General features: G+C 37.1%; 1 protein-coding gene across 4 annotated transcripts in view; it reads left to right on the top strand.

The window, feature by feature from the left end:
- LOC123828251 (nuclear body protein SP140-like) overlaps window positions 1-12,200 on the top strand; it is a 53,153-nt gene that overhangs the window by 20,240 nt on the left and 20,713 nt on the right. Inside the window, exons 5-7 of one of the 4 annotated variants that reach the window (XM_045853076.1) lie at window positions 3,799-3,867; window positions 4,128-4,169; window positions 5,039-5,092. In XM_045853076.1, coding sequence (XP_045709032.1) covers window positions 3,799-3,867; window positions 4,128-4,169; window positions 5,039-5,092 — 165 coding nt within the window. Of the gene's footprint in view, window positions 1-3,795; window positions 3,868-4,073; window positions 4,170-5,038; window positions 5,093-12,200 lie in introns of all 4 variants that reach the window. The other 3 variants (XM_045853058.1, XM_045853067.1, XM_045853048.1) reach the window with 3 other exon arrangements.

Raw genomic sequence — 12,200 nt, 5'->3', positions numbered from 1 at the left:
CTTAGCAGTTTTGTATGGTTACACTTTGTTTTATTTGGACAGCTCAGTGAGTAGGCTAAGAATTATCTAGATCTATAGAGTATAGGAGGAGGGAATCTATATATTGCATCAAAGATGCACAAATGAACTTTATATCCCTTAGGTCTCATTTAAGACTTGGCAGAGGTTGTTTGTCTTACTTTACCAAAGCTACATAACAAATTCCCAAAAACTTAGTGTCTGGACACAAAACCAACTTATTGTCTCACAGTTCTGTGGATTGCAAGTCTGGACAGGTATAATACAGCTCTTGCTTAAAGTCTCACAAAACTAAAATTAAGCTGTCCACCAGTCTCTACTCTATTTGAAGATTGTGGGAGGATTTATCCAAGTTGTTGACAGAATCTAGATCCTTGAGGCTGTAGGACTGAGGTCCCAGTTTTGTTGCTGATTGTTGGCCAGAGATCATTCTTAGCTCCTGAAGGCCACTCATTCTCCTGGATATATGGCTCCCCACACATTCAATCCAGTGATAGCCTGTAGAGTTCTTCTCAATTCTTTTTAATCTTCGAATCTCTGGCATCCAATTAAGACACCAAGTAGAGAAAACTCTCTACTTTTAAGGGGCTTATATAATTAGATTGGGCCCACCAAGATAAACATTTCTTTAAAAATTTAATTTAATTTAATTGCATTTTATTATTTGATGCTCACTAAATTCTTTTAGTCCTTTCAGTTTTATTGAGATATAACTGAGACATAACACTACATAATTTTAAGGTGTACTGCATAATGACTTAACTTACATATATTATGGAGTGATATCTACAATAAATTGAGTTAACACCCATCATCTCATATAGACACTGAAAAAAAGGGAAAAAAGTTTTTTCCTTGTGATGAGATGTTTTGTATTCACTCTCTCAGCAAACATATTGTACAGCAGTGTTAACTACAGTCATCATGTTGTATATTACATTTCTAGTACTTATTTATCTTATAACTGGAAGTTTTTAGCTTTTCACAGGCTTATTTCAATATCTACCCCCTACCCCACATTCCCCACTTCTGGTAACAACAAATTTGACCTCTTTTTCTATGAGTTTTACCTTTTGGCTGGTTTGTTTTTTTGAGACTCCACATTTAAGTGAGGTCATATAGTATTTGTCTTTCTCTGACTTATTTCACTTAGCTTAATGACTTTGAAGTTCATCCCCCTCTCAAAATGGCATGATTTTCTTTTTTCTTTATGGATGAAATGCATTTCAGTGTGTGGGTGCATGTATGTGTGTGAGTATCACATTTTCTTTAAACATAAATTTGTTGATGGACACATAGTTTTTTTTTCTATTTGTTGGCTGTTGTAAACAATGCTTCACTGAACATGGGGGTGCTTTATCTCCTAGACATAGTTATTTTGTTTTCTTTGGATAAATACATCATATAATAGTTCTATTTTGTTTTCTTTGGATAAATGCATCATATGGTGGTTCTATTTTTAATTTTTTGAGGAACTGACTTACTGTGTTCTACAGTGGGTCTACCAATTTACAATCCCACTTACAGTCCTCAATGGTTCCCTTTTATCCACATCCTCACCAGCATTATTTATCTCTTGTTTTGATAACCTCTTTATCTTAACGTCACTTCTGCATTATAACATAACCTAAAAACTGGGGGACATTTCATGATATTTACAGTCCTTGGGGGTCAGAAAGGAAATCTGAGAGGGTCATTTCAGAATTCTGCCTACCACAATGAGGTTTAAGTAAATCCCTAGAAAATAACAGTCCTAATGAGCTATTGACTTTTCCCAAAAATAATATAGGCTATCCTTATGAACTTAGTATAAATGTACTAAAGATTTTGTTATATATAAGTAGTAAATGGGTTAGGCACTACAAGAAAGTGAGGGATTCCTATTTTGTTTATCATCGTATAGATCTTGACTTACGATCAGACTCTAAGTATACTAATGTTTAAAATAACTATAAGTTGATTATGTGTAAAAGAATTTTCCAGGAATTCTAAATTATTCCTTCTGAGAACATTGAATCTGTTCATTTGCATAATAGATCTCTACTGATTTAATACATAAGGGGGTTTAAAAGCAAGCAAAGCAAAGGAAAGGAAATAAAAGGAAATAAAGAAGTTTTTTAGATAATGATCTGAAAGTAACATTTAGTGATTGAGACACAGGAACTTTTAGATATTTTACTCTCTTGTAGAAATATTATCAAATGTATGGTTTACTTTGATATGTTACAAGTTCCCTATCGAAACCCAGAGTCATCATCTGTGAAGCTTCATGATATATTAAGATATGTGCAACAGTTAGAGTTGCAGTGACAGCACAAAGTGGAAATGGAGTTCTGCCAGTGGGGGAGTGCAGCTTTGGCAAAGACAGGCTCATGACAAAAAGTGAAGAGGCCACAACATTCAGTCATAAGTGTGAATGGTGTCCTGCATGTGAACGAAGTATGGGATTCAAGCACCAAGCAGAAACTAAAAAGGGGACATATGGTCAATTACATGGTAATAATTGACCTCAGGTTAGGTAGTAAAAAATGGTTTTCTTTTTCAAAGTGACAAGATATTAAGTGTCTTCATGAAGTTTTTGGAGTGGAATTCATGACTAAGTGTGACCAAATATCCCTGCACAAATGGGTTATTGTCTAATGGACCTAAATTCATTATAGTCTTTGGGACTAACTTGGATATGGAACTTACCTCCTTCCATTTCCTTTGGATCACTTTCTTCTAACATTCAAGAAACATAGGAAAATCAGGAAGAAGCACACATGAGCTGGGATGTTTTATGATAGATAAGAGAGTCAGTAAGTGAAATTGTAAAATAAGCACATTCACAGAATATTTGCTAAATGCTGCACCTCCTAAGACAATGTCTATTTTATACCTAACTCCAAACATATATTTAAATAATAAGATAAATTCAGGAATAAGAACTCATGAAACGTACCAAAGCTCAAGTAGTTGTTACGACAGTTCACTTGGCAGTGGGTCAGGAAGATAACCTGAAGTGGGCACAAGAGGCTGGAGAATTATACCCGTTGGTCCAAGGGTCCCACAGGACACTCCAGCAAGAGTGTTCAAGATGACCTTGGTGGGAACTCCATTTTAAAGGGATAGCCCACATGCAAGATATGAAGCTAAAAGAGGGATTTATTGCTCACTAAGCAAGGTACATGGTGGGTGGAGACACTGTATTTACTGGGCACAATGTTTTTTTAAATCAGAAGTTGCTGACTTTGTAAAGAGTTTTGGGAAGTATGTGTTTCAGGTAGCAGGCCTTCAGAAACAGGAGTGATTCTGAACAGGTTAAATTTAGCCATAGATGCAGGCTTTCTGGAATGTGGTTGTTGCTGATTGGCTGATTTTCAGAAATGTACAGCTGCAACTGATTAGCCAGCTTTAAATGTGGTTGGAGATGTAAGTAGGCATTAGCCAATTGGGATGCATTTAAATGTGATCTTGTACTTACTTTTATAATTTTCAAGGAACAGTAAGTTTCTCATTTTCTGGAAAAATTCAATCCTTTAATTTTAACCCTATGGCAACAAATAGAAAAATAAAAGTAGAAGAAGTTTAATTGGGTGCAAAGAATGGGTATAACATGGCTCTGTCAGAGCCAAAGTGTGATTATTGGAGCAGGTATACTTTTTTCCAAGGAAGCAGTTCGCCTTAGTTCAGAATATCAGTGTGCCACACAGGAGCACTGGGAATTCTTCCCCAATCACTGTTTCAGGATCTGTGGACAGTAACTTTCTTGTTTCTCTTTAATTTCTTGTGAACTAGAAGCTCCCCAAATGGGTAGAGAAGAAGAATCTGAAGAGCTTACCTGTAGCCTACTGCCCTGTGATCAACAAGGTGAGCATGTCTTAAAGAAACAGAGTTAAGATAATGAGAAGAGAGAAGAAAAAAAAAAGAATTAAAGGAAGACTCAGATATAGAGAGGATTAATATTATATTTCAGAGGAAGAAGTAGCAAAACAAAATCCACAAGGGTACCAAAAATAGGGTCACTGGGGCATATGATAAGAGTTTTCATAAGTTATGATTTTGCCCGGAATCAGAGCTACCAGCACATGGAAGTGACCAGTGTTCCTGTGTTATGTGCTTCTCAAAAGATGTGCCAGGAGGTGTGGAGCCACGGACTGAAAGGAGTCAAGGTAAGATGCTGTATGAGGGTCATGGCATGAGGGCAGGTCCATAGTTACCCAGGACCCCAGGTGGAGCGTGACTGGCAGTCGAGCCATTCCATTATACTGTTCTCTGCCTTTTCCTTGATGTGGCCTTTTTGGGAGAAGCAGGGAGTTAAGCGATCATTATAAAGTTATGTTTAACAGGATGGGACCTGTTGATTATACATGGATGATGTAGTGGAAATACAATCTTAAATGGCAATATCTAGTTCATTACGTTGGTATATTAGTAATAACACACCTTGAATTTATGCAGTCATTTCCATGGGTGTCACACCCAATAATCCAAGAAAACAAGGTGTACCTCTGTTAGTAGATGTATCATTTTCTCACAACCTTACCAAGACCTTAGAGACAACTGATCCTGCCACTTAATTGTCAGGAGGGGAGACTTCCAATCAACTGCTCTTAACCCAGCATATCTATTTGGTGTATTAGTGACGTGTTCTCTGCATGTCACTAATTTATGTAGTATTTTCCCACAAAATATTTTGTAGTATTTTTGTAGTATTTTTGCCACTAGATGTTATTTAATTCTCACAAAAATTTTAAGACCTAGACAGGATAGGGCACTTGTTCCTATCCATAAGTGAAATGAAGTATGTAGGTATTTGAGCTTTTTTTAAAAGTTCCATTGAGTTAAAAAAAAAAGAGGAATGCCCAGGGCTCACCTTGGACTCCTATTTCTTAATTCAGGAGATTTTTAGTTCCTTCAGAAAAAAGAGAATGATGATAAACAAACAACTAAATTCACTCCTTTTGTATTATGAATCATCCTAGGATTGGTAACTTTTAGCTATTAATTTCTGTTTCCTTACATCTACCTCTTTTTCTAGATAATGCAGGTCTTGGAAACAATTCTACTTTGGGAAAACACAAGAGGAAAAGAAGTAAGAGTACATAAATTTTACTTGTTTTTTTGATGTTAAAATGAAGTTATTAATGCCTGGGTTTCATGATCATAATAATAAGTGAAAATAATATGGTCCCACAAAAAATATCCATATCCTAATCACTGGAAGCTATAATGCATTTTCTTCCATGGCAAAAGGGATTTCACAGATATAATAAAACTAAAGACCTGAAAGGGTGGTTATTTTAGACATCTGTGTGCCATCAATATAATCAATTGGCATTAAAAACTGGAGAACAGTTTCTGGCTATGGAGAGGAGAAGTGACTGTGAGAGATACATAGAAATACAAAATTGGTGGCTTTGAAGATGGAGAAAATGAACAAAGATATGGGTAAATTGTAAAATTTGGAGAAGTTACAGAAATAGCTTCTCCTCTACAGTCTCCAGGAAGGAATAAAGGCCTAGTGCAACCTTTGTTTTAGCACAGAGAGAAACTTGAGAATCTTGAGAAAGAAAATAAAGTTGGAAGTATAATGTGCCTTGTATAGCAGTATAAAAGCTGCTTTTAAATTGTACTACAAAGATATAGCAATCAAAACAGTATGGTACTAGCACCAAAACAGACACATAGATCAATGGAACAGCATAGAGATTCCAGGAATTAACATATGTGTTTAAAAAAAGATATAAAGAAAGGTAATTTCTTACAGTGTGCCACATACACACATAGTAAAATATAACTGTAATCAACCTCACACTTCTACACTGGTAGTTATAAACTGGGACATTAAACAAAGCTGATCTCTATGTACTAATGATGATTTGTTTATGTAAGAGAATATAGTAATTGAGTTAGGTACTAAAGAGAAGTAAGGTATCCCTATTTGTTAGCAAAGACATTGATTTATGCATACTGGAATTATGCTAATATTTAGATTAACTATATATTGATCATGTGTAAAGGAATTTTTCCAGGAATTCTAAAGTTATTTCTTCTTTAGATAATTAAATCTGTTCATTTCCTTTGCATACTAGATCCCTATTGATTTAATACATAGAAAGGGTTAAAATAAAAGTGTTTTTTTAATTGTTTTTCAATTATAGTTATCCCCATTGCCCCCCGCCCCCATTACTCTCCCTTGCCCTACCAATCCCCGCATCTCACACTCAATCCTCCACCCCCACTGTCTTTGTCTATGGGTCCTTTATACATGTTCCTTGATGAACCAGCCTCTCCTTTCCCCTGTGTTCCCCTTTCCCTCCCCAGTCTGGTCACTTTTGGTTTGTTCTTTATTTCCATGTTTCTGGTTCTATTTTGCTCACCTGTTTGTTTTGTTAATTAGGTTCCACTTATAGGTGAGATCACATGGTATTTGTCTTTCACTGCCTGGCTTATTTCACTTAGCATAATGCTCTCCAGGTGCATCCATGCTGTCAACTGTGTAAATGCACCATAGTTTTTTGATCCACTCATTTACTAATGGGCACTTATGTTCTTTCCAGTACTTGGCATTTGTAATTTGTGTTGCTGCAAACATTGGAGTGCATAGGTTCTTTTGAATTGGTGTTTCAGGATTTTTAGGGTATAATCCCTGCACTGGAATTTTTGGGTCAAAATACAGTTCCATTTTTTTTCACTTTTCTTTTTTAAATTTTCTAAATACATTTTATTAATTGTGCTAATACAGTTGTCCCATTTTCTGCACTTTATTCCCCTCCACTCTGTATACCTCCTCCCACCTGCATTCCCCCCCAGCCTGTAGTTCCTGTCCATGGGTCATACATATAAGTTCTTTGGCTTCTACACCTCATACTATTCTTAACCTCCCCTTGTCTATTTTCTCCCTACCATTTATGCTACTTATTCCCTGTAACTTTTTACCCTTTCTCCATCTCCACCTCCCCTGCTGATAACCCTCCATGTGATCTCCATTTCTGTGATTCTGTTCCTGTTTTAGTTGTTTGCTTAGTTTGTTTTTGTTTTCTTTTAGGTTTGGTTGTTCATAGTTGTGAGTTTGTTGTCATTATACCGTCCATAGTTTTGATCATCTTCTTTTTCTTAGATAAGTCCCTTTAAGATTTCATGTAATAAGGGTTGGTAATGATGAACTCCTTGAACTTGATCTTACCTGGGAAGCACTTTATCTGCCCTTTCATTCTAAATGAGAGCTTTTCTGGATAGAGTAATATTGGGTGTATGTCCTTGCTTTTCATGACTTTGAATATTTCTTTCCAACCTCTTCTTGCCTGCAAGGTTTCTTTTGAGAAATCATCTGATAGTCTAATGGGAACTCTTTTATAGGTAACTTTCTCCTTTTTTCTTGCTGCTTTTAAGATTCTCTCTTTCTCCTTCTCTTTAATCTTGGGTAATGTAATTATGATGTGCCTTAGTGTGTGCTTACTTGGGTGCAACTTCTTTGGGACTCTGTGAGCTTCCTGGACTTCCTGGGAGTCTATTTCCTTTGCTAGACTGGGGAAGTTCTACATTATTTTTTCAAATAAGTTTTCAATTTCTTGTTCTTCCTCTTCTCCTCTGGCACCCCTATGATTCAGATGTTGGAACATTTAAAATTGTCCCATAGGTTCCTAAGCCTCTCCTCATTTTTTCAGGAATTCAATTCCTGTTTCTCATTCTGTCCTTGTTGGCTGTTTATTTCTTCCTTCTGGTCTAAACCATTGATTTGGTCCTGGTTTCTTTTCCATCACTATTGGTTCCCTGTGCATTTTCCTTTATTTCACTTTTCATAGCCTTCACTTTTTCCTCTATTTTGTGACCATACTCAATCAATTCTGTGAACATCCTGATCACCAGTGTTTTGAACTATGTGTCTGATAGGCTGGCTATCTCTTCTTTGCTTAGTTGTATTTTTTTTTCTGGAGCTTTGATATGTTCTTTCATTTGGATCATTTTTTTTTCTGGTCTGGGCACACCTGTTACATAGTAAGGGGGTGAAGCCTTAGGTATTCCCCAGGGTGGGGCAGCCCAGGTTGCGGCATTGTTGTTGCTGTATGTGGGGGGAGGGGTCTGAGAGGGAACAATGCCACTTGTTCATCTGTCTGCTGGTTTTCAGTCACTTCACCTGCTATCCAAAAGCAAATTGGGCTCTTCTGGTGGTGGTTCCTGGGTGGGGGGTTGTGCATGTTTTAATACCCTGTGGGTCTCTCCAATGAACTCTCCTGTGAGGCTGGGATTGTCTCCTGCCACCCCAACCCTCACAGGTTTTTCAGAGGTTTTGAGGCTTTTTTCCCTGCACTGGAACTCTGGGTTGCTCAGTCTGTCTTGCTTCCCAGTTGTTCCTCCTGGTTTATCTGCATGCAAATGTGGGACTGCACACTCTGCCAGCCACCACCTCACCTGGTCTGCCAACTGCACCTGGCCCGCCCCCATCCTCCAGTCCCTGCCTTGCCATGAGTCCTCTCCACCCAGCTGCCTGTGCCAGCTCCTCCTACCAGTCTGGATGAATATTTGTTCTTTAATTCCTTGATTGTTGGACTTCCATACAGTTCGATTTTCTGTCAGTTTTGGTTGTTTTTTGTTTTTAAATTGGTTGTCCTTCTTTTGGTTATGCGAGGAGGCACAGTGTGTCTACCTATGCATCCATTTGTCTGGAAGTCCTGTTTAGAGTAATTTCTTACAATCCTTTGTATCTCTGTGGTATCATTTGCAATCTCTTCTTTCATTTCTTACTTGTTTATTTGGGTCCTCTCTTTTTTTTTTTCTGGATGAATTTGCTTAAAGGCTTGTCAATTTTGTTTATCTTTTCAAAGAACCAGCTCCTGGATTTATTGATCCTTAGAATTGTGCTTTTAGTCTATATGTCATTTAATTCTGCTCTGATCTTGGTTATTTCTTTCCTTCTAGTCCCTCTGGGCTTTGTTTGTTGTTGTTCCTCCAGTTCATGTAGTTATAGTGTTAGGTTTATTATTTGTAATGTTTCTATCCTTTTTAGATAGGCCTGTATCGTTATGAACTTCCCTCCCAGGACAGCCTTTGCTGTGTGCCATTGCTTTTGGGCTGTTGTGAGTTAATTTTCATTTGTTTCCAGAAACAATTTTATTTCTTCCTTGATCTTATTACTAACCTATTCATTGTTTAATAGCATGTTATTCAGTCTCAATGAATTTGAGTGTTTTTGAGTTTTTTTCCAGTTTCAGTCCCTTGTGGTCTGAGAAAATGCTTGATATGATTTCAATTTTCTTGAATTTGTTGAGTTCCATTATGGTTTTGTGTCCCTTTATATGTTCTATCTTTGAAAATTTTCCATGTGCATTTGAAAAGAATGAATACTTTGTTTCTTTGGAATGAAAGGCTCTATATATATCAGTTAAGTCCATTTGATCTAGGGCATTGTTCAATGCCACAATATCCTTGTTGATATTTTGTTTGGAAGATCTACTCATTTTTGACAGTGGGGTGTTAAAATCCCCTAGTATAAGTGTGTTGCAGTCTGTCTCCTTTTTGAAGTCCTCTAAGGTTTTCCTTATATATTTGAGTACTCCTATATTGAGTGCATATGTTTACAATGTTTATGTCTTCTTGATGGATTCTTCCCTTGAATATTATGAAGTATCCTTCAGTGTCTTTTTATGGCTTTTGTTTTGAAGTCTATTTCATCTGATATATGTATTGCTACTCCAGCTTTTTTTTTCCTGTTTTTTTTTCAGAATATTTTTTTCTAGCCCTTCACTTTCAGTCTGTGTAGGTCTTTTGTTCTGAGATGAGTCTCCTGTAGGCAGCATATGTGTGGGTCATGTTTTCTTATCCATTCAGCTACCCTATGTCTTTTGATTAGAGCATTTAATCTATTTAAAATTTATGGTTATTATTGATAGGTACTTATTCATGTTTTCCTCCTTTGTGCCTGTGTTCCTCTGTCTCTCACTCTTTCTTCATCTTCTTAAAGCAGTTTGCTTACCTCCATTTCATTTAGCTCTTTTACTGGGGACACTTCCATTCTTTTCACTTGTGGGTTCTTTCTTTTTCTCCCCATTTTAGTTGACTCTTTTTGTTTGTTTCTGCATTTCTGGTCTCTTTAGCATATCTTGCAATGCTGATTTGGTGGAGGAACCAAACCAGTGTATTCTTTTAGCTTTCTTTTGTCTGGGAAACTCCTTATTTTGCCTTTCATTTTAATTGAGAGCCTTGCTGGATAAAGTAGTCTTGGTTGCAGGCCTCTGATTTTCATTACTTAGAACATTTCTTGCCATTCCTTTCTAGCTTGGTGCATTTCCACTGAGAAGTCAGCTGCTAGATTCATCAGGGCTCCCTTGTATGTTACCTCCTGTTTCTCCCTTGCTGCCTTTAAGATTCTCTCTTGTCTTTGATTTTTTGCCATTTTAATTTTGATGTGTCTTGGAGTGGGCCTCTTTGGGTTCATCTTGATTGGGACCTTCTGTGATTCCTGAATTTCTATGGCTTTTCTCCTTTCCAGGCTAAGGAAGTTTTTTGTCATTATTTTTTCAAACCAGTTTTTATCCTTTGCTCCTTTTCTTCTCCCTCTGGTATTCCTATGATTTGAATGTTGTTGTGGTTCATGTCGTTCTCAAGTTCCCTTAAGATATCCTCATATTTTTTTAGTCTTTTTTCTTGCTGTTGCTCTACCTAGTTATTTTTTCTACCTTGTCTTCCAGCTCACTATCTTGGTCCTCAGCTTCATCCAGCCTGATTGTAATTCCTTCTAGTTTTTTTTTCTTTTAATATCAGATATTGTATTCTTCATTCCTTCCTAGTTCTTGTGTATATTTTCTCTTTTCTTTTTTATGCTGTTGTAGTCCACTGAGTTCTTTGTAGTTGTCTGTGAGTTCTTTGAACATCTTCATAACCATTATTTTGAATTCTACATTCTGCTGGTTTGCTTACCTCCATTTCATTTAGCTCTTTTACTGGGGATACTTCCATTCCTTTCACTTGTGGGTTCTTTCTTTTTCTCCCCATTTTAGTTGACTCTTTTTGTTTGTTTCTGCATTTCTGGATGCTCTGCTTTGCCAGCTCTCTTCAGGGGAGGGAATTTCTGTGGTAGGGGTTCTGTGGGGCTCAGTGGTGCATTCTCTTTGTCCTCTTTGTCTGGATACTCTAGTGTTGCCCTTTCTTTCATTTGTGAAGGCTCTCTTGTTGTGCTAGGGCTTTACTTAGGTGGCTTCTTTGTTGGTGGGTTCTTCCTGCAGTGGGCTTTCTGGTAGTGACAGCTCCTACGTTGTCTTGTATGCTTTGTACAGGTGTTGGTTAACACAGTTGTATTACCAGACAATAAAACATATGCCATAAAAAAGAAACCCCTCCCACAGCAGCAATCTCAACCAAAATTGAGTAAAAATTATTAAAGGTGAAGAGAGACTGCAGATATTATAACAAAGGGGATATGAGATGACAAAGGGAATGTGAGATGACTAAAAGAGGGGAAAATGTTATTGAGTAATAAGAGGGAGGAGAATTGACAAGAGTTGGGATAGAACTGAGGTGAAGAAAGGGAGAGAACAAAATTTTAAATGTAAGTAAAACATGAAAACGTTGATGGGAACAATGGGGTAAGAAAAGGGAAGCATATACTATGAGGTTTGAAGTAAAATTGAAAAGGCACTGGACCAACAGGAGCAGAATTGCAGAAAAAACACAGCAGGGTCGATAGCAAGGACAGCTGAATGAAGTTTAATAAAGGTAAATGGATATAAGAATATTGTAGCAAAGTGAAAAGTGAATAAGATATCTACAGTAAAGAAAAATGATTTTGAGAGGGTGGTGGAAGAAAACCCATAAGAGTAAGGAGTAACACCCAGGTTGAGAGAGGGGGAAAGAAAAAAAAAAGAAAGAGAGAGAGAACAATGAAATAAAATTCTTCATCAGCAGCACCCAAAACAGATCAGGGGCAGGGGAAAGGTGAAATGGAGTAAGATAGTGGGGAGTATTCTATGGGATTTAAAGCAGAAACAAATAGTGTACAAACAGAAGTTCCTTTGGAGAAGTACAGAAATAACCATGGTATTTCACTCAACAAGCCACTGTTGGTAAAAGGTGGAAAAGAAATAAGACTCATAAGAGGGGAAAAAGCATGTGAGCTGACTTAAGAAAGAAGGGCATTTTTGCGAGGTTAGATGGAGGAGAAATAGTGAGAGTAAGGGATAGAAACTTGGTGCAGTGTGAGATAA

This window comes from Phyllostomus hastatus, unplaced genomic scaffold (genome assembly GCF_019186645.2).
Source record: "Phyllostomus hastatus isolate PE091 unplaced genomic scaffold, TTU_PhHast_1.1 phas_contig_137, whole genome shotgun sequence".
In the NCBI taxonomy this organism is placed as follows: Eukaryota; Metazoa; Chordata; class Mammalia; order Chiroptera; family Phyllostomidae; genus Phyllostomus; species Phyllostomus hastatus.
This window is presented reverse-complemented; position numbering and strand designations above follow the sequence as displayed.